Source organism: Sceloporus occidentalis, unplaced genomic scaffold, assembly GCF_023333645.1.
Source record: "Sceloporus occidentalis isolate IW3139 unplaced genomic scaffold, rSceOcc1.0.p SCAF_6, whole genome shotgun sequence".
NCBI lineage: Eukaryota > Metazoa > Chordata > Lepidosauria > Squamata > Phrynosomatidae > Sceloporus > Sceloporus occidentalis.
Window position 1 is genome coordinate 88,502,884 of NW_028316986.1, and position 20,539 is coordinate 88,523,422.

The 20,539-nt window shown below is 42.6% G+C and overlaps 1 protein-coding gene across 5 annotated transcripts in view; it reads left to right on the top strand.

Annotated features, from left to right (window-relative positions):
- Window positions 1-20,539, top strand: part of NHSL1 (NHS like 1) — a 232,883-nt gene that overhangs the window by 62,933 nt on the left and 149,411 nt on the right. The window contains exon 1 of one of the 5 annotated variants that reach the window (XM_089530282.1): window positions 7,729-8,335. The exons of the other annotated variants lie outside the window; for them this stretch is intronic. Within the exon in view, the coding sequence (XP_089386408.1) occupies window positions 8,134-8,335 (202 nt within the window). The 5' untranslated portion in view covers window positions 7,729-8,133. Of the gene's footprint in view, window positions 1-7,728; window positions 8,336-20,539 lie in introns of those variants that run through there. 5 annotated transcript variants of the gene reach the window in all.

A 20,539-nucleotide genomic window follows, 5' to 3' on the forward strand; every position in this document is an offset into this window, starting at 1 on the left:
TTAAGGATGATGCCATCCTGGCTTCTCTAGGGAGGGAGTTCCAAAGTTTGGGAGCAGCTACTGAGAAGACCCTCTCTCATGTTCCCATCAAATGCCCCTGAGAGGGTGGTGGGAAAGAAGAACTTCTCCAGATGATCTCAGTACTCTTGTGGGCTTGTTCAGGGAGATACGGTCCTTCAGATAACTGGGACCCAAGCTGTATAGGGCTTTATAGGTGAAAACCAGCACTTTGAAATGGACTGGCAGCCAATGGAGCTGTTGCAACAAGGGAGTTGTATGCTCCCTGTAGCCAGCTCCAGTTAACATCCTGGCTCTTTTGAACCAGCCGAAGTTTCTGAGCACTTTTCAAAGGCAGCCCCACATAGAGCACATTACAGTAATCCAGACGAATAGTCCAATAATTCAGATAGCGGTGTTGAACCATATGATCAAACCAGTTTTAGCAGTGTTCATTACTACTTGGAACAGGTCTTTATTAATGCTGAAAGCCAAGCTATTCCAACAGGGATAGTTTGCAATCAGGTACAGTATTTTTTTTCTTGGAAATTTTCTCCCACATGTACAGTACTGTGAAGATTGTAGCTAAGCTCAGGGGGGAGGGGGACAGGAAAGTGCAGGAGTTAGAGGGCAGGGACAGACAGCATTATTTCCCCTGTTAATCAAAATGCTTCAGCCTGCAAATGTTGGCTTCCCTTCTGTTCTAATTGTTAGTAGAAACAGAGTTTGAGGGTCTGTCAAGGCTGCTTAATGACAGGCTTGGTGTACCTCGGGCCCAGTGAGCTATGTTGAAAACAAGGAGGACTAGATATGACATGGTATTGAAAACACCAAGCAGAAAACTCATATTGCTCGTACTTTCAAACTTTTTATTGCCCTTGTTTAATTATGTATCTTCTTTTAAAGTAGTTTGAGAAGCTCTTTCTTCTTTTTGTGTGTCATACTCAAGAGTATGATGCAACGTGTTCTACATTCAGCCCTCTGTATCCACGGCTTCTTTATCCACAGATTCCATCATCCATGGCTTGCAAATATTCTCTCTCTCACCATATACATGCACGCATGCATGTGCGCGCGCACACACACATATACACACATGCACATACCAAAAAGCAAATCTTGATTTTGCCATTTTAGCTAAAGGACACTATTTTACTATTCCATTGTATTTAATAGACTTGAATATCCATGGATTTTGATATCCACAGGGAGTCCTGGAAGTGGAACCAAACACTAGTGGATACTAAGGGCCCACTGTATTTTCTTCTGGGTTGTTACTGTCCACTTCACCAAGCCTTCCTCTGTTGTTTATTTGCACACACTCAGTGTCTCTCACTTATAGCAAGGAAATGTGTATTGTTTCATACTGCCATCTCGTGGCCTAACTCTGTGTTTGTAGTATTACGAGCTGGAAAATTACAAGGCAGTTCTTGACTTTGGTATGTAGCTTTAAAGACTTTCCAATTATAGACTTCTGTAAAAGCGTCTACTTTATATCCTTTACAAGTATGAGACTCTGCATCTCCTCATCCTGAGTAAAAGATTGGATGTTTTGTTTGCTTTGTGCCATTTGCCTACTTATTTCCTCCTTTGAGCTGACAAAATAGAAAAAGATGAGAAACCTCCTTTCCTTCCTCCCTTCCTTTTCCTGTTTCAAGTTCTGTCCTGCCTAGCACCAGTTGAAGGCTGCAGCAAAAACTATGTGAATTGATCCTCATAATGATTATATGAGGTAGAGTTCTGTATACTCCCGTTTTACAATTGATAAATAAAAGTTAAGGAAGACTTGCTCCAGGCCAGACATAACAGAAATGGATCTGGATAAATGTCTCTCAGAATTTGCTGCATAGAGGTATAGGCTGAGCCTTATCTGAAATGCTTGGGACCAGAGATGTTTGGGATTTTTATTTTGTAATACCTGTATTTGCATATGTGTATATAATTAGATATCTTGAAGATGGGTGCCAAGTCTAAATGCAAAATTCGTTTATCTTTCATATATGCCTTATACACATAGTGTGATGGTAATTTTATACAATATTTCAAATAATTTTGTGTATATTTGTGTACATTGAACCATCAAAAAGCAAAGGTGTCACTATCTAAGCCACCCATGAAAAAAGTTTTGATTCTTTGAATATTTCAGATTTCGGAATTCTGGATAAGGGAGACCCAACCTGTATGCCTTCAGGTTGGTAGGATTATGAAGACAGAATTTGTATAATAATAATAATAATAATGTTTATTTATATACCGCTTTTCCAAATTAGATCAAAGCAGTGTACAACAGGAAGTACAATACAATATCCAAAGTAAAAATTAATGTTTGGCCTGACAGTATTCAGGATTCCTATTTGGTTTAAGGATTCTTGTAGTTGTCCAAAAAAGCAATTTTCCCAATTTGCTTCTAAACAGTTTGGATCCCAGTTGGTTTTCTCATAAGGCAGTGTGTGAGGAAATGTGAGCCATAATTTTGACCAAGTAGTTTCCATTTTTGTTTAAGGAAAGTGTGTGACAGGCTGGAGAAACTAGAAAGCAACTGGATAATTTATTTTGATATTTTTTAACCTTGGTTTTGTAGCAATACATTTTAATACCTGAAAACTAATGGTTGAGGCAGTGGACTATTTTTTGAGCAGATCTGCTTAGTTAAAAAAACAACCTCTGCCTAAGGGAAAAGTTCACCAGCTGCATGCTGAGTCATCAAAGATGAAAGTATAAAGATTGCAGGGATTAAATGACAGTTGCAAAACCTCATACCTGTGAGATACAAAACCTGCTTAGTGAACAAAATATAAGTGCCAAAACACTTAAAATTGAGCTGATCTATGTGGAAGTAAAGATGTTACAGGCATGGGCTATAACGTTTAGTTAAAATCAATTTTATTTATAAAATCATTTGAAAGAGAGAGGGAATCCATTTCCAGCAGGGCTTAGTGTGTGCGTATTTGTCTTTTAAGCTGCCTGTCAACATGTGGCAACCTCATTAATTTCATGGTTTTTTTTAAAAAGACAAAGCATAGTCAGAAGTGGTGGGCCATTGCCTTCCTCTGAAATACTTTTAATATATATGCTATATATATTAATACACCTGGCATTCTTTGGCAGTCCTCTATGTGATGTCTTTTTAGATTGTAAGGCGGAGGGCAGGGAACCATCTGAAAAACTATCTGTAAGCCACTCTGAGAGCCTTTAGGGCTGAAGAGTGGGGTATAAATACCATACATACATACATACATACTAACCAGGCCTGACTGTGCTTATCTTTGCAGTTCAATGCATTTGTATTACCTTGAGGGTATTTAGGTCAGCCTGCATGGTATAGTGGTTTTAGTCTTGGCTTAGTGCTTTGGGAGACCAGGGATTGCTCAGCAATGGAAATCCATTGGGTCATGGTTGTATATATTATGTTTCACAAATGATATAGTATTCTTTCCACTCCTGCCAAATTTGCAAAGGAGGTCTTTCCTTCTTTGTGTTTTTGTTTCAGGGAAAAGGTTTTTGTGAGCTAAAATATGGTATGTAAGGTTTACATAAATTACAGTTGTCCCTTCATCTGCATGAACAAGGGATCTTATAACAATGCTGACTCTGCATCACAGTAATTCAGGCCTTCTTGTTCCTCTTTTTTCAGTAAAATATCATGGCAAAATAACGCTTTAACATACATGTCATATACAGTTGGTCCTCCGTTTTTGTGGGGGATCCATTCTGGGACCCCCTCCCCACAAAAACGGAGGCTTGTGCATATTCAAGCTTCATAGGCTTGAATGGGGCACGCTGGGGGCACGTACCACTGGAAATAGCGGAGGTTACCCATCAGTGGATATTCGAGGGCGCGGATCCCAGATCCATCAGAAGGGGGGACTGTATTTGCTTTCTCATACGCTATAGAAATGGGGAAGACCTCTGTTGATTTACCAAAGGATCAGTTTTGTACATTATACAGCTGTAATATGAAGCCATTGTCAATAGTATTATTAGGAAATGGTTGACTGAAATTTTGTTTTCTGGCCAGATAGAAGTTTTGCTTTGGAAATTTAATTTCAAAGTGTAAAATTCTGTTCTTGCATTTTTTCTAGATACTCTTTGCATAAATTGAAATCTGGTAGAGATTGTTATTCTGTAATTCAGATATCTATTATCTATTAATCTATTATCTATTAATTGCAACAGTAGTTAGTATATTTTTATAAACTGTATTGTTGATGTTCTCTCATTCATAGCTGCAATCATTGTGTTGTGCATAATTTACTTATAGAAATGGGGTGGGAAATGGGGAGAGAGAAAGAGATGTGTTTTACCTTAAAAGAGATTCAGTATAACTGTTGTTAACTGCCATCAAGAATGAGAGACCTCCAAGTCACCCAGTCGTCAATAACCCTGCTCATGTCTTGCAAATTCAGGGACGTTTTTCCTTGAATGAATTTTCACCTTTTCATCTCTTTTATATAGTTCGTCTGTGTATCTTTCACAAGGTGCTCCATTGTCTTTTTATTTGTATATGGGCCTGTATTGCCTTTCCCTGCTGGTTATAGAGTATCACCATTCTTGGGCTAAATTTCCCTTTGATTTCGTGGATCTTGTGGAAGAACTCTCTTCTTCCTTTTTTGCTGTCACCTTGTATTTTCTGCCTTGATTATTATAGGCGGGGTACAAACTGCCAGAAAGAGGTGCCTCCCTGGCGCCTCTCTTTGCTCCGCAGGAGTGCCGCAGCAACCAAATTGTGCGGTGCTGCTGCGGAGCAAAAAAGGAGCGCCCGAAAGCGGCTCCTTTTTGCGGCATTGCTGCAATGCTGCAAAGCTCCAGAGACGTTGCAATGATGTTGCAGCTGCGCCGCCCTGTCTGGAAGCGGCACAGCTGCAACGTCATCATTACGTCCTCCTTCTGGTGGTCACGCCGCAGCTGCACTGCCCTCGTCACATGTGAGGGCTGCTGGGCATGTGGGTGCTCCGGCCACCAGGCAACCCTCGCACGTGACGAGGGTGCCTCAAAGGCCCGTCTGTTCCGGGCCATAGTGATGCTCCTTGACCCTGCACATAATTGTTGAACAGTTACATTCAGGGTTCTGACTCTGTTTTTGTTCCCCTTTTCATATGTCCTTAACGGCTTGAAGACTTTCATCCAGCATCCACTGAGGCTTCTCTTTCTTTTTGGCTACAGAGAGTATGTTTTGGCATTTCTCCCTGACTTTAGCCCAGAGTTCTTCTCGCATCTGGTTATTTAGGCTTAATATTACAAATCTATTTTTTAACATTATCTTTAAATTCTACAGGGATACTCTTCAGGTTGTATTTTGGGATGAAGGTTAATTTAGTGTTCTCCTTTAGCATTATACTAATTTTTGATATTAGTAGTCCATGGTCTGTGCTACAATCTGCTCTGTGTCTTGTTTTTCCAGCGAGAATGGAGATTCTGTATCTTCTGTTTCCAATCATATAGTCTGTTTGATTTCTGTATTGGCCATCAGATGATGTCCATGGATACAGTCACTTCTTGGGTTTCTTAAAGAATCTGTTTGTGATGAGCAAACTGTTGGCCTTGCAAAGTTCACATCTTTGATCTCCTGCTTAATTTCTTGATCCTAGGGCAAATTTTCCTACAATCTTTGATTCAGCTCTGCTTCCTGTTTTTGATTTCCAATCATTTGTAATTAAGAAGAAGTCCTGTTTTGATATGTGATCAATTTCCTCCTGGACTCCAGCACAGAAGCTTTCAGTTTTGTCTCCTGGTTTAGTAGTTGGAACATGTTCAGCCTGTTAAATTATTTACTGAAGACAGTTGGCCAATCCATTGTTCAAGAAGCCAAAGGTCACTTTGGTGTGCTGAGCTGATTCATAGGTAATCTGATACTGTACTTAGCTGTTAGCTTTCTAAGCAGGCAGTTGAATGTTATCCTTTCATTATGAGTCACAGAACCATTATGTTTCCTTGGAGAAGGAGTTATTTAAATTCTAAGTGGTGCTGCTAACTACAGCAGTTTGAGGAAGAACTATCCATATGCATGCTGAAGTGCTGGTCTCCCTCATAAAGGTGGTTTCATCAGTAACAACAGTTATTCTGTGTGCCTAAATACCCTAAAGGCACTAGACCCCAGTCTGATATTGCAAGCTAAGCAGGGTCAGCCCTGGTTAGTACTTGGGTAGACGACTACCAGCAAATACAGGTCCTGTAGGCTATATTTCAGAGAAAGGGTCTGGCAAAACCAGCTCTGAATTATCTTTGCCTAAGAAAACCCTATGAAATTCATGGGGTTGCCATAAGTTGACAGATGGTTGGAAGGCACATACATACACAGAGCAGCTATTCTGTGCCCTGACAGCACAAGTGACAATGTTTTGTGTTGTTTTGACTTTGAGAAAAAAAGCTTAGTCTCATGTTCTGAGAGCCAACATGATTTAGTGGTTTGAGTATTGGACTAGAACTCTGGAGACCAGGGTTCAAACTCCAGTTTGGCCATGGAAACCCTCTGGGTGACCTTGGGCAAGTCACACTCTTTCAGCCTCAGGGAAAAGCAGTGGGAAACCTCCTCTGAACAGATCTTGTCAAGAAAACCTTATCATAGGTGTGTCTTAGGGTTGCATAAGTCAGAAACAACTTAAAGGCACACAACAACAACACAACAACAACAGCAAACATATTCTGGAAATGGTTTTGCACATATGGTTGATATATAGATTATGTGAATCGTGGGAGTAAACTAGTGCCAGTAGTCTCTGATGCTTCAGGAGATTGTTGACCTGGACTAGTATGCTTTGTAATTTTTGCTGTAACTACAAAAATGTACTGGATTATAGTTCTGCTTTCAGAAAAATGTTCTTAACACACACACACACACACACACACACACACACAGAGTATTTCTTAGATTTCTTAAGTATTTCTACTAAATGATCATATTCTCAAAAGCAGTCAAAAAATGAAAACAACCGAGTCCTTACCTTGCGTGTTGCACTTTCAGACCTTTGTGTTTTTATGTTTCCACTTTGTTCCCATTGGTTATTTCCAGCTATTTCAGGAAAACAGAATGTCAGTCACTAAGCTATAAGCTATACTTTACAATTATCAGTAAAATTTCACTCTGAAGAATATATGGCAATTTTGGCTGCATACTTTCATAACGAAAAGTGAAATGATTGAAACAATCTTTCTGAAATGCTGTCATTGATAATTGGATTAATGATAGTGAAAGTTAAGGAGGAAAAAACTCCAGTTGTTTATTGAAAACTTCCTGTTTTTCTACACTTCTTGTTTTCTTCACCAGTAAAACTAGCACTGATTTACAGATTTATCAAGAACTATCTTATGTGTGTAATGTAAGCCTAGTATTAAAGAGAGAACTATGTTCTGTTTAATTAGCTAGGGTTTATTTTTATTGCTTCTTGTGCATTCGACTGAAGTGCCCTTGAGTTTTCTCTGTGTTCCCTGCTCCAAAGTTTGCACTGCTATTAGCTCTCTGCCATGGAAGGGAGGAGTTTGCTGCTTGTATAGCCATGCCCTTTGGAGAAGGAGCCTATCGTATTTCACCCTAATCCTAACTGATAGCTGCAACTAGGCAGCCTGTTTTATTGTTAAAGAGAATCCTTTTGGAGATCCTTCTCTGGGCTTTTCATTAAAAGGGCAAGCAGGATGGGTGCTCTTAGGAAACACAGAGGTGCTACCATTTTCATATGGAAAGGAAGGAGCTGTTTTAATTTATATCCTGGTCTGGCAACTTGTTAGCAGCCTGTATGTCTTTGTAATACAAGGAGCTGTTGTTTTTTGAACCTGATGGAAGAAAGGACAGAATTTATTGGTGGAGAATGATGCCGGGGAGAGGAGACAGACTTTGAAGACTGGGAAAAAAAGATGAAAGCTATATGCATCTGTATTGTACCATACAACGATAATTTGCATTTATGACGGTTGTTTTCAGGGTGCCATTCTGTTTTTCTTGCTTCCACTATGTTTTACTTGGCAGCTTACAAAGTACTGTAGGCATAAGCAGCCTCCTGAGAATTGTACAGGCATAACTACTTGGTTCCATGTTCCATGTGGTTTAAACTGAGCAAGTGGGTCTAAAGAAACATAGCAGAGAAAAAGGGAAAGGACAATATTGTTTTTAAAAGCTGTACATTTTAAGTGGTTTTGGAGAAAATGAAAAAAGAGACTGCCTCAAAGTCATTCCGGTATAAACCTAATCCAGGACCCCTTTCGCGTGCTGTGAGCTGGATAAACTTCTCCACCCTTTCCAAGCAGACAAAAAGGTTATTCCGCAGTGATGGAGAACTCACATCTATATGTGGGCAACAGATGGAAGAGGATGAAAGCTGGACCTACAGACCACAGCACAGAAATGGTGATCCTTTTGTTTATTTGGGCTTTTCAATGCATTTTTAATAATTTAAATTTCAATGCTGCTAATCTTTTTCTGCATTAAACCTTTTCCCTTTCTTCCCACTTTCTCCTCAATCTGTCTTTCATTTGACCTGGTGGACTCTGACAAGTGTTTCCTCATAGCATGTCCTGCTGCTTTGTAGAAAGTTGCTAAGAACCATCGGCCTTAGAAATCCTGCCAATAGGAAACATGTTTTCATCTCAGTACTCTTTAACATGGTAAATGTATAGTGATAACCCATAGTGGATATTTCACTTAAATTGTATGGGGAAGTTCAGAAGTCTAAAGGAGAGGCGGCGGAGGTAATTGTAATAGGTACATACATTGACTATCCAAACATCTTCAGAGAAAGGGCTAGAGAAGTGTCAGTACATGTATGTAACAGGGATGCACAGAAGAGGGATAACCCATCTTGCTTAACCTGTTGAAAGGGCAGGAAATGTGCTGGAACATGGATACATGGGTGTGCTGTAACAGATACTGATCCACTTCTTTGGCTTGTATAAATGCATTTTACCATATGAGTTTTCATAGGACGGTGTGGGAGACCAGCAATATATTTTCTTCTAAGGTGGCAGTTATCATTATCATGTCTGTGCCCATAGGTTACAAATATTTCTTTATGTCCTGTCAGCTGATGTTTCAGTTGGCAACTGATGTTTTGTGGACTGGCATTAGGCCACAGAAAAGCCACTTTGAGTAGCGCTGCACTATAACATGGGTGGAACACTTGGTTTTGACTCACTGGCAACTGTAGACAGTGGTATATATTTCTCCATAGTCTAGTATATGCCCACAAAACAAAGCACTTTGTGTTATGCAGCTCTGTTGCATTCAAGCCTGGGCCTTGGGAATGGGCGGAGAATTAGCACATCATCTATTCTTTCTCTAATTCTCTACTCCCAAAATTGGCTGTTACTTCCTTTCTACTAATCAAATATATTTTCTAGTTGTGTTGTTGTGAGCTTGGCATGATTTGTTCAGAGAGGGTTTGCCTTTGCCTTTCTCTGAAGTTGAGAAAGTGTGACTTGTCCAAGCGAGGTGGCTGAGCAGAGATTTAAACACTTGTCTCCAGAGTCATAATTCCATGCTCAAACCACTACACTATGCTCCTCTCTTAAGGGGAGTCAGAAGCCTTGTCACCTTATAGAAATCAACCCATTATTTATTCAGAACTTGCCAGTGCAGATAAACAGGGTCTACTGCACGTTGAAGTAATCATTATCCATGCTGGCATATCTTGAAAGCACATGCTGTCATCATCATAATCCAATGAGTTACCAATTATGGCATCTCCCCCTACCCCATTTCTTTTCTTTTATAATATGATGCTGATTTCCTGGCTCACCCTGTGTTCTAGCAGATGATAATTGTCTTGCAAACTCTATAGTCATTTTGTTGGCATTTTTAGGAGAAAACCTAGAAGTGGTAACTCATTTAATGGGAAAATATTTGAAAGCACTCCTTATGAGAAGCAAGGTTCTTTCAGACATCTCTGCATAGGGAACGTGACGATGGAAGAAGGTTCATGTCCTAACTCAGTGATGGATTATGTAATTGGTGTCTTATTAGCTTTAATTTGTTCTGTATTTGTATGGATCCTGCTGTAAAAAATACCAGGACTAATCTGTTTCTGAAAAGATTTCTGTATGCATCCCCTCTAAGTATTCCCATTATCTAGTTAGTTAAAATGGCAAGACTTGGGGACAGGAGAAAGATAGAAATTGAGATTTGTAAAATCCAGCCTGTAATTTCAAGATCAAATGCATGAATGCAATTTTCATAACCCATAGATGCAGTAGTAGGGAACATAGTAGGGAAACACCCTTTAATTATAGTGTGTGTTCTCTTCTTTAAACCCATACATGTCCGTCTGGCCAAAACCCAGAAATCATACAAAATTTAGGTTTCAAAAGACTAGCTAAAGCTGATTGCATTCTCCTCTTTTATGTTGAGCTAACCATTGCTTTGTATGTTCTTATCATGAGCTTTGTTTACATTTTGAAGTTGAAAAGTGTTTTAAAGTGTTGGCAGTCTGGAGTGGTGTTTGGTCAGAGCTTTCAGAACTCTAAGGCTCCTGGAGGGAAAAGTACAAGGAGCAGCAGTAACCTGGAAATTCATAAAAAGAAAGTTCTACTCGACAAAATTTGCTTGTATTAGTTATGTTTTGCACAATGTAATTCATTATAAATGTGCTGTTTCAGGACCAGGTCCAGGCGAAGTGCTACTATTTATTTAGGACTGTTGATTCTAAAGTCAAATCAAGGTAAACATTAATAGGTGACTAGCCAGTATGGTATAGTGGTTTGAGCGTTGGACTATGACTCTGGAGACCAGGGTTCGATTCCTGCTTGGATGAAACCCACTGGATGGCCTTGGGCAAGTCACATGCTCTCAGCATCAGGGGAAGCCCAAGGCAAACTGCTTCTGAATGAATCTTGCCAAGAAAACCCATGATAGGCTTGCCTTATAGTTACCATAAGTCAAAAATGACTTGAAAGCCCACAAAACACACAAAGCTAAGCAGGTTCAGCTCTGGTTAGTACATGAATGGGAGACTGCCAATGAATATAATGAATGAAATATAGCCTAGAGATATTTTAGGTTGTATTTCAGAGGACGTTACTGGCAAAACCACCATTTTCTTCCTAAGAAAACCCTCTGAAATTAATGGAGTTGCCATAAGTCCACAGGTGATTTGAAGGTGCATATGTGTGTGTGTGCGTGCACGCGCACACATACACACAGAGACACACAGTAAAGTGTAAATAAGAAAGCTGCACTAGGTAAGGATTACTTGCTTAGCAAACCTGTGGCTATTTCCATTGTTTGGAACAGTGAAATACCTCTATGTGGAAATGTTACATGAAGAACACAACATTTCCTGGGTGTGGCCACAGAAGGCTCTTAGATTTGTGTTGGGTCCTGTGCACTGATTCAGAGCCAGAAAAGGGTGGTGGATTTCTAATGTTATCTTGTTTTTTCTTATGATTGCTTCATGACGTCTGTCTGTGTTCTCAGAGCATTCTGCTGAAAGGGACTTAAGGTGACTCAAACAATATGAGAAACACCCTTCGTGACCTTTTTTTTGACCCAACTGCAGGAATTTCCCATGTATGGGGCCCTTTCACACTACACAATTATAGCTCTATGATTCCATGTTTAATTGCCATGGCTGCATTATGTAGAATCCTGGGACTTGCAGTTTAGGGAGGAACATTTAGAATTCTCAGAGAGCCAACATGCGCAGTGGTTTGAGCATTGGATTGCAGCTCTGGAGACCAGGGTTTGAATCGTGGCTCAGCCATGGGAACCCACTTGGTGACCTTGGGCACTCTCACCCGTAGAAGAAGCTCAAGTCAACACCCCATGATAGTTCAGCTTTAGGTTCACTGTAAGTTGGAAATGATATGAAGGCACACAACAAGTTTAAAATTCTCAACCAGAGAGCACTAGGGTCTCACCAAGCTAGAAATCCCAGTATTCCACAGGATGTAGCCATGATGGTTTAAATTTAATCATACTACAATCAGCCCTCTCTATCCCTGGATTCTTTATCCATAGATTCAAGCATCCACAGCTTGAAAATATTAAAACAATATATAAATTCCAAAAAGTAAATCTTGATTTTGTTATTTTATATAAGGGACACCATTTTGCTCTCAATTGTATTTACTGGGACTTGAGCATCCATGGATTTTGGTATCCATGGGGGTTCCTGGAATGAAACCCCAACAGACGCCAAGGGCCTGCTGTAGAATAGTTGTATAGTGTGAAAGGACCCATGCAAAGATGAGATAGAGGTAGGTGGGGACTGAACAGTCATTCCAGGTGAGATTGGCAGCACTCAGTAACCTTGAACAAATGAGACATGAGATTATTCCCCCTTTCAAAACACATCAGTCAGTTTGTACATATACTCACATATTGTACAGAGTGTTGGGTCTTGGGCCTAAATATCTTAAAAGCAACATATTCTGTCTGATCTTGGAAACTAAGGCGGGATACAGACCGCCGCTTTGCGGCGGTCTCCCGCCGGCGCCATTTGCTCCGCGAGGGAGCCGCATCAGCCAAACCGCGCGGCTCCCGCGCGGAGCAAAAAGCAAAAAAGAAGCTCCATTTCGGAGCTTCTTTTTGCGGCACCTTTATGACGTCGCGAGGTGCCTGGCGCGGACTCGCGACGTCATAGGCGCCGCGACACGTACGGACGCTCAGCGTCCGATACGTAAACATGGCGGCCCCCATGTGGAAGGGGCGCCGCCATGTTGTACGTATTCTATACGTACTAGGGTTAGGGGGGTGCAGAAGCACCGCCCCTTCCTAACCCTAGTACGTATAGAAGACGTACTATATGGCGGTCTGTATCCCGCCTAAGCAAGATCAGCCCTTTTTAGTGTTTGGATGGGAGACCTCCAACAGATACCACATGCTGTAGGCTGTATTTCAGAGGCAGGAACTGGCAAACCACCTCCGAGTATTCCTTGTCTAAGAAAACCCTACGAAATTCATAAGGTTGCCATAAGTTGACAGGAAACTTGAAGGCGTGCACATACACACACAAAACTATACCACTTAATCACTTTTTGGCCTAATTTACCTTGTAAAATTGTTGACAGGGTAAAATTGAGAGATACTGATCTGATAACCTAAGAAGAAAAATAATGCACTGTATTCATTAGTCTTCTCAAATGTTTCCTTTTTTTAAAGAGTTAAGTGTGTTCTGTGCAGTACAGCAAGGCATTAATTCATGAAGGTCTTAACTTTCAGGTTAGGCATTTTTTATAATGTGGGAATAAGCGAAGGAGGAGCCAACATTAGCTCTTCATCCTTACTACTTAACATGGATTGAGGGTGACCAAACAAAGAGAGGGGAAAATGGATCTTATTCACCTCTGATAACCTGGAATCTATTTCACCTTCCATAACATTATCTGAGAAATGACATGAAATCATATGCTTTTAGAATGCAATTGAATCATTATATGCTTACTTTTACTGAGCAAATTAATGTAGCTCTCATGCTTCTTTTGGGTTTAAGGCAGTTCTTACAAGAGCATGTAGACACTGGAAAGATGTTGGCAAGTCAATGTTCTCATTTTTTCTGGCAGTTATAGTTAGTGTTCAACCTGATCACCAGCTTTGCATGATGTAGGACAGAAATAAACTGTGGTTGAATTTAAGGCCAAGAGAATGAAAATGAGGAGGAGCAGAGGGTAGGAGAGAGTTTAATCACGATATGTTGGAGAGCTATGATGAGGGTGTTATCCAGATGTTAAGGTTTTTTTGCTTGAAGATGGCTGCTTAACAGTACTTTCAAAATTGTTTGAAGATCTTTGGTTGGCAGCAGATTCTTTCATTTTCATTTTAAAGGGATGACAGAACTGGAAAGTTCAATGTTCTTATGTATCAGTATGTTGCATATTGGCTCTGTAATGATTTATGTTCTCTCTTGTTCATTGAATTTCCACTAGACATTCTTGCAAGGGCTAGTTTTTCTGTTAATGAGAGTTCACACAGTCAGACAGGGATGGGGTGAGGAGAACTGGGGGAACATAGTGAATTGATTTTCATTGTAGCATTATTGTACACTCGACTTATATAAAATAAAGAAGTCCATTGTACAAAGCACAGTAAGGGGTGGGAGGAGAGGACCATTTCCCCCTGTAATTGGACAGCAGCTATAAAAGCTTGAATCACTTGTAATAATAGAGATTGCAGGACATTTTTTAAAAAGTAAGGAATGGAGGAGGGCTATAGTTGCTTGTTCTACAACCCTGGACCTTGTGCAGTTGAATTTGGTTGTATTTATATATTGGAATGATAACATTTTAAAGATCTCATAACTGCAATCCAATGATAGCTTCAAACTTTTAAGGACTGATACCTGTAGATATCACGTACGGTAATCACTGGTGTATATTTTGTTAAAATACAGAGATATATGGTCCATATACAGAGATCACCCTGTTATCAACAGGTCTTGCAAACTCAAGCTCCTGAATCTCTTGATTGAGTCTATCTTCTTGTAATAGGATCTCCCTCTTTCCCGCTGCCTTCTACCTTACTAAGCAGTACAGTATGACTCTATCTGCAGGTCTGGTAACTGCAGTTTCACTTAACCTACATCTGGGAAAAAAGGTCTAGGTGTATGTAAGTCTTCCAGTGCGACTCTGTGGTCAACTTCTAGTGGAAATACAGGCTTTGCCATTATCTGTGATTTTTGCTAACTGTGGTAAGTTTGGGTATGTATTCCTCATGGGTCTGGGGGTGGTACTGTATAATTTTTTCTAACGAATTATGACTTTTTATATGTGCAGAGCACGACAGTTGCAGTATTTAGGCATATGGAGTCTTGATTTGCTCTTGGACCCATTGATTGATCTAGGGAAAAACGGTATACAAATGAAATTTATTATTATTATTATTAAATTTATTATTATTTTTTTGCAGTCCATGGTATCTGCAGAACTGACCTCTAGCACCGCATTTCAAATGACATGTGAAATGAGGTGATGTATTCTTCTTCCAACAGTGGGAACTTAGTAAAATGTGAAACACGTTTGGAAAGCCATGGAAGGAATGATGGTTAAAAATTGAAATACTGTATATTGCTTCTGATCAGAATGGATATGAATAAGTGATGGTCTGGGAACAAGAATAGTCTATAGACCACTTGATTGCAAAGTTTTTATAACATAGTATGCATCTCGGATAAAAAACTAGGAAAATAAGCCTTTTGTGCATTGTGGTTTTCTCTGTAATTGAATACCTAAGTCCACAAACAATATTTATAATGAAGTCAGAAGAATTTTGTTTTCCGTAGCTGTAAAACTTTGAATGATGATCACTCAGAGGTTACAGAGTTTGGCCAGGCTAGTATAAATGCCACATGAAATTTACTGTATAGCAAGATTATTATACATTTTATGTTAGACATTTTGTTATTCCTTTTTAATAGAAGATTCTAGGCTAGTTTATACAAAAGTGAAACAAAATTAACAAACTTGAAATATATTACAAAAGTTCAAATAACCTTTAGTAGATACACAAAATACTGATGATAGTATGACACAATTCATGTTTTTGTTTTCTGCTGACATTAATTAAATATAATAGCTTTAAATGGAGTAGGGAATCTTCTCATCTCTAAGTAATAGCTTGATTCTTCTTCCAACAGAAGCATTTGCACAACAATTCGTATTCTTTTTCACCCTGGCCATATTTGAAAGCTTAAGAATTAAGAACAGTTAAAAGATTTTGGTAGTCCTTGTCTAGCAGAACACTGCTTTAAGCGAGCCAGATCTGTATAGGATACAGGGAGGAAGGTGTGGGATGTTCATGAGTTGTGCATTCAGTTAATATTAAGCAATGTGCCTCTTTGTAACTGTTCTGACCAAAACGTAAATGCAGCACAGTGAACTTACTGCCCACATGCTAATCAAATATTGTTGTTATTGTTGTATGCCTTCAAGTCATTTCTGACTAATGGCAACCCTATCACAAGGTTTTCATGGCAGCCTCTCATCAGGTTGTTGTTGCTGTTGTTCTGTGCCTTCAAGTTGCTTTTGGCTTATTCGGGACCCTATGGCAAACCTATCATGGGATTTGCTTGGCAATATTTGTTCAGAGGATGTTTGCTCTTGGCTTCCTCTAGGGTTGAGAGAGTGTGATTTGCCTAAGATCACCCACTGGGTTTCCATAGCTGAGAGGAGAATTCGAATCCTGGTCTCCAGAGGCATAATCCATTGGTCAGACCACTACAGCACGGTGGCTCTTGATTCAGATAAAGATGTTTTAAAACTGAGGTAACTGTGAGTCTGAAAAGACAGGCCAAAATAAAGATGCTTTGGGTCACTTTGGAGGTATGCTGTTTAAATGACTCATGCATCTTAAGAGGCCAGAAGCTACACCAAGGCTGTGCTTTGTCCTTAGGACTGGAGCATGGCTTTAGTGTGACTTCCAGTGTCTTAGGACACATGCAGCATTTAAACAGCATACCTCCAAAGTGAACTGAAGCAGCTTTATTTTGGCCTGTTTGGGCCTTGTGTTACCATGAAGGTCCTGGTTTGATTAAAGTGGTATATGTTGTCTGCTGCCTGCTTAATTCACTGTAGTTTCTGAAGGCCATTTTGCATCCTTCACCAGTTTGACGTTTATAGGAGCTCAAGTTATTGTGGTTCACGTAGCAGGGAAAATGGCTGTTGAGTATTTCTTGTAAGCATAGACATTGAGATTTGCTTACCACTTTGGAGAAGATTCATATTCAAATTAAATGTACTCTTTGTGGCTGAGCAAATATTATAAGGAGAATTTTTTTTGTATTCTGCTTCTTTTACTAAGATCCTGTTTTATTTTTTAGAAGATGATTCAATGATCACACACCAAATATTTGTATATCACAGACCTTAACACCAATATATCTGCGCACCGCCCTGGGAGTGCCGCCCACGGACTGGAAGGGCACCGCTGCGGGACTCTGTTTTCGGCTGGCCTTGGCGTTTTGCGGCAGCCGGGAGAGGGCTCTTTAAGGGACATCTGGGGGGAAGGCAAGGAGGAGGCTCACCAGGTGAGAGCGGTGAGCATAAAGCCGGGCGTCCGGACCTTCCTGCCACGCCCCCTCCGCCTCCTCGCCGGACACCGCTGCTAGAGCCGCACTTCTGCCGGGCGGCCTCCTCCCGGGGTGTCGGAGGTGCGCATCTGCGCACCGCCCCGGGAGTGCCGCCCACGGACTGGAAGGGCACCGCTGCGGGACTCTGCAGCGCTACCACCGCGCAGCTGCGCAACTGCGCAGCTCTTGTTGGGCTTAGGGAGGTTGTGGATTAGCCTCAGAGCAGAGGATGCCTGTGGTGGCTAACCTCTGCTCTCTGAATTGCTGGAGAAGGGTGGGGGGAGGTTATGGATATGGGGGATGCATGGGCTGGGGAGGAAGGGGATAACATCGTCACGAGCGGAGCTCCCTTTGAGGTTGTGTGGGGCAGGGGGAGGTATGGCGGCGGGAGAAGGGACTTGCGTTCCAGGGGAAGGCGAGATCGATGCGTCATATCTATCTCTCCTTCCGGTCCCCCTCCCAACCTAAGGGACCTGAGGGTCACTCCAACCGTGCCACAAACCCTGTCGCTGCTCCTGTGCAATGCCAGATCGATCAACAACAAGTCCCACATCCTCCACGATCTGCTGGAGGACCAAAGTTGCGATCTGGCTTGCATTACCGAGACCTGGCTTGGGCCTGATGGGGATGCTGTGTGGGCTCAGGCCCTGCCTGCCGGGTTCTCGGTGAAGGACCAGCCCAGGTTAGGTGGGCGGGGTGTGTGTGTGGCCTTGATACATAGAAACACCGTGTCCCTCACCAGGAACCACATCCGACAGACGTCCTACATCGAGTGTATTTACCTGACCCTAAAAGCGAGGGACAGTCTAGGGATTCTGTTGGTGTATCGGCCACCCCGTGCGCTAACGGACTCCCTTAACGAGCTGACACAGCTGGTCGCTGAACTGATGCTGGAGACGCCCAGGCTACTTGTCCTGGGCGACTTCAACATCTCCCTCACGGCCAGCTATGTTCCACCCGGTGCAGCTCGCGAATTCATGGATACCATGGCGGCCATGGGCCTGTCCCAGCTGATTTTGGGTCCTACGCATTGTGCAGGTAATACTCTTGATCTGGTCTTCTGTTTGGATGCGGGAAATCCGTGGGCGGAAATAATTAATATTTCCCCCCTGCCATGGACGGATCATTTCCTGGTTGAGGCTAAAATCAAGGTCTCTACCCAGATCCCTCCCGGGGGTGGTGGACCTATTAGGATGGTCCACCCTCGAAGGCTGATGGAACCCAAAAGGTTCCAGGAAGCCCTAGAGGGATACATGGTTGGAAGTGACGGCGACTCTGTTGATGCCCTGACTGGTATCTGGAATACCAGTCTTTCGAGGGCTATACACAGTATCGCTCCCAAGCGCCCTCTCAGACCCGCTTCCAAACGTAAGCCCTGGTATACGGAAGATCTCCGGGCAAGGAAGCGGGAACTGCGACGGCTAGAGTACCGTTGGCGGAAACACCTTCGCTTAGACGACAAGACTCCTAGACCAACTGTTAGTGGACTACGGAGAGGCGATACGAGCAGCTAAGAATTCGTTCTATGGTGCTCGTGTCGCGTCCGCGGAGTCGCGTCCAGCAGAGTTGTTCAGGGTAGTCAGGGAGCTAACTCGGCTCCCTCCTGCCCCGAACCAGATCCATGAACCTTCTAAGGCCTGCTGTGACCAATTTAACAACTTCTTCGCGGATAAAACTTCTCGGATAAGCGAAGGTCTTAACGCCGACATTCAAGCAGAACCTAGGGTAGAGGCATCCAGAGCCTCCGTGGACTTTGTTAAACTGGATCGGTTTGAGTTGGTAAGTACCGATGATGTGGACAAGATCCTCGGAAGTGTTCGGAAAACGACCTGCTCTCTCGATCCCTGTCCCTCGTGGCTAGCGGCCCAGGGGGGACCGGCTGTGACTCTATTGTTACGCCGGATTATTAATACATCCCTGAGGGAAGGGCAATTTCCATCTGATCTCAAATTGGCCATTGTAAAACCTTTATTAAAAAAGCCCTCCCTCGACCCCCTGGTACATAATAATTATCGGCCAGTCTCACTGCTGCCATTTTTGGGGAAGGTGATCGAGAGGGCGGTTGCAATCCAGCTTCAGGCAGTCTTGGATGAAACTGATTATCTGGACCCATTTCAAACTGGCTTTCGGGCGGGTTACGGGGTTGAGACGGCCATGGTCGCCTTGGTCGATGACCTCCGTCTGGGCATCGACAGGGGAAGCGTGTCCCTGTTGGTGCTCTTGGACATCTCAGCGGCTTTCGATACCATAGACCATGGTATCCTTCTGGGGCGCCTGGCAGAGGTGGGAATCGGGGGCACTGCGCTCCAATGGTTCCGGTCCTACCTCTCTGGGAGGTCCCAGATGGTGCAGCTGGGAGACGTGTGCTCCGATGAGAGGGCCCTTAAAACTGGGGTCCCTCAAGGAGCCATTCTGTCTCCCATGCTATTTAACATTTACATGAAACCGCTGGGAGAGATCATCCGGAGACATGGGGCGCGGGGTTATCAGTACGCTGATGACACCCAAATAATCTTCTCTATGTCTCCGACTGATGCAGTGACCGAGGATGGCGTCTCTCCTCTCGTGGCCTGTCTGGAGTCAGTAATGGGCTGGATGAGGGAAAACCGACTCAAGCTGAATCCAGAGAAAACGGAGGTACTCGTGATAGGTTCCCCTGGCCCAGGAATGGCGGTGGTTCCACCTGTCCTGAACGGGGTCACGCTCCCTGTGAAGGACTCCGTGCGCAGTCTGGGGGTGCTTCTTGACTCGTCCCTTCACCTGACTGCTCAGGTGAATGCGACGGTCAAGAGCACCTGTCATCAGCTTCGGCTTATCCGCCAGCTGCGTCCATACCTGGCCCAGAGGGACCTTGAAACGGTGGTACATGCTCTGGTAACCTCGAGACTGGACTTCTGCAATGTACTCTACATGGGGCAACCCTTATACCAAACCCGGAAGCTACAAATGGTACAAAACATGGCAGCCAGGCTGGTCACTGGTACTTCCAGGGCCAGCCACATTACACCGGTGTTAAAAGATCTGCATTGGCTGCCGATTCGCTTCCGGGCGCAATATAAGGTGTTGGTGATGACCTATAAAGCCCTAAATGGCTTGGGCCCAGGATACCTGAAGGACCGCCTCTCCCCATACATTCCGTCCCGCACCCTCAGAACATCTGGGTAGCAACTACTTAGGGTTCCCGGGGCTAGGCTTGTCTCCACCACTAGGAAGACATTTTCCATCGCCGCCCCGGCCCTCTGGAATACGCTGCCCATAGAGCTCCGCTCGGCCACCTCCCTGGCCCAATTTAGGAGGGATTTAAAGACCTTCCTTTTTAGAGCTGCATTCCCCAATTAAAGTCCAACGGGCCTCCTTCCTCTTCACTGGCAAGGGGATTGGCTAACTCGGGGCTTTTCTGTTTTTCTGTTTTTATTGAATTTGTATTGCATTGCTGTTTTTATTGTATTGTTTTAACGTGCTGTCAATCGCCCTGATCTGTTGGAAGGGCGGTATATAAATAAAAATTTTATTAAAATTTTATTATTTATTATAAATTATTGTGGAATTTAGGTTTC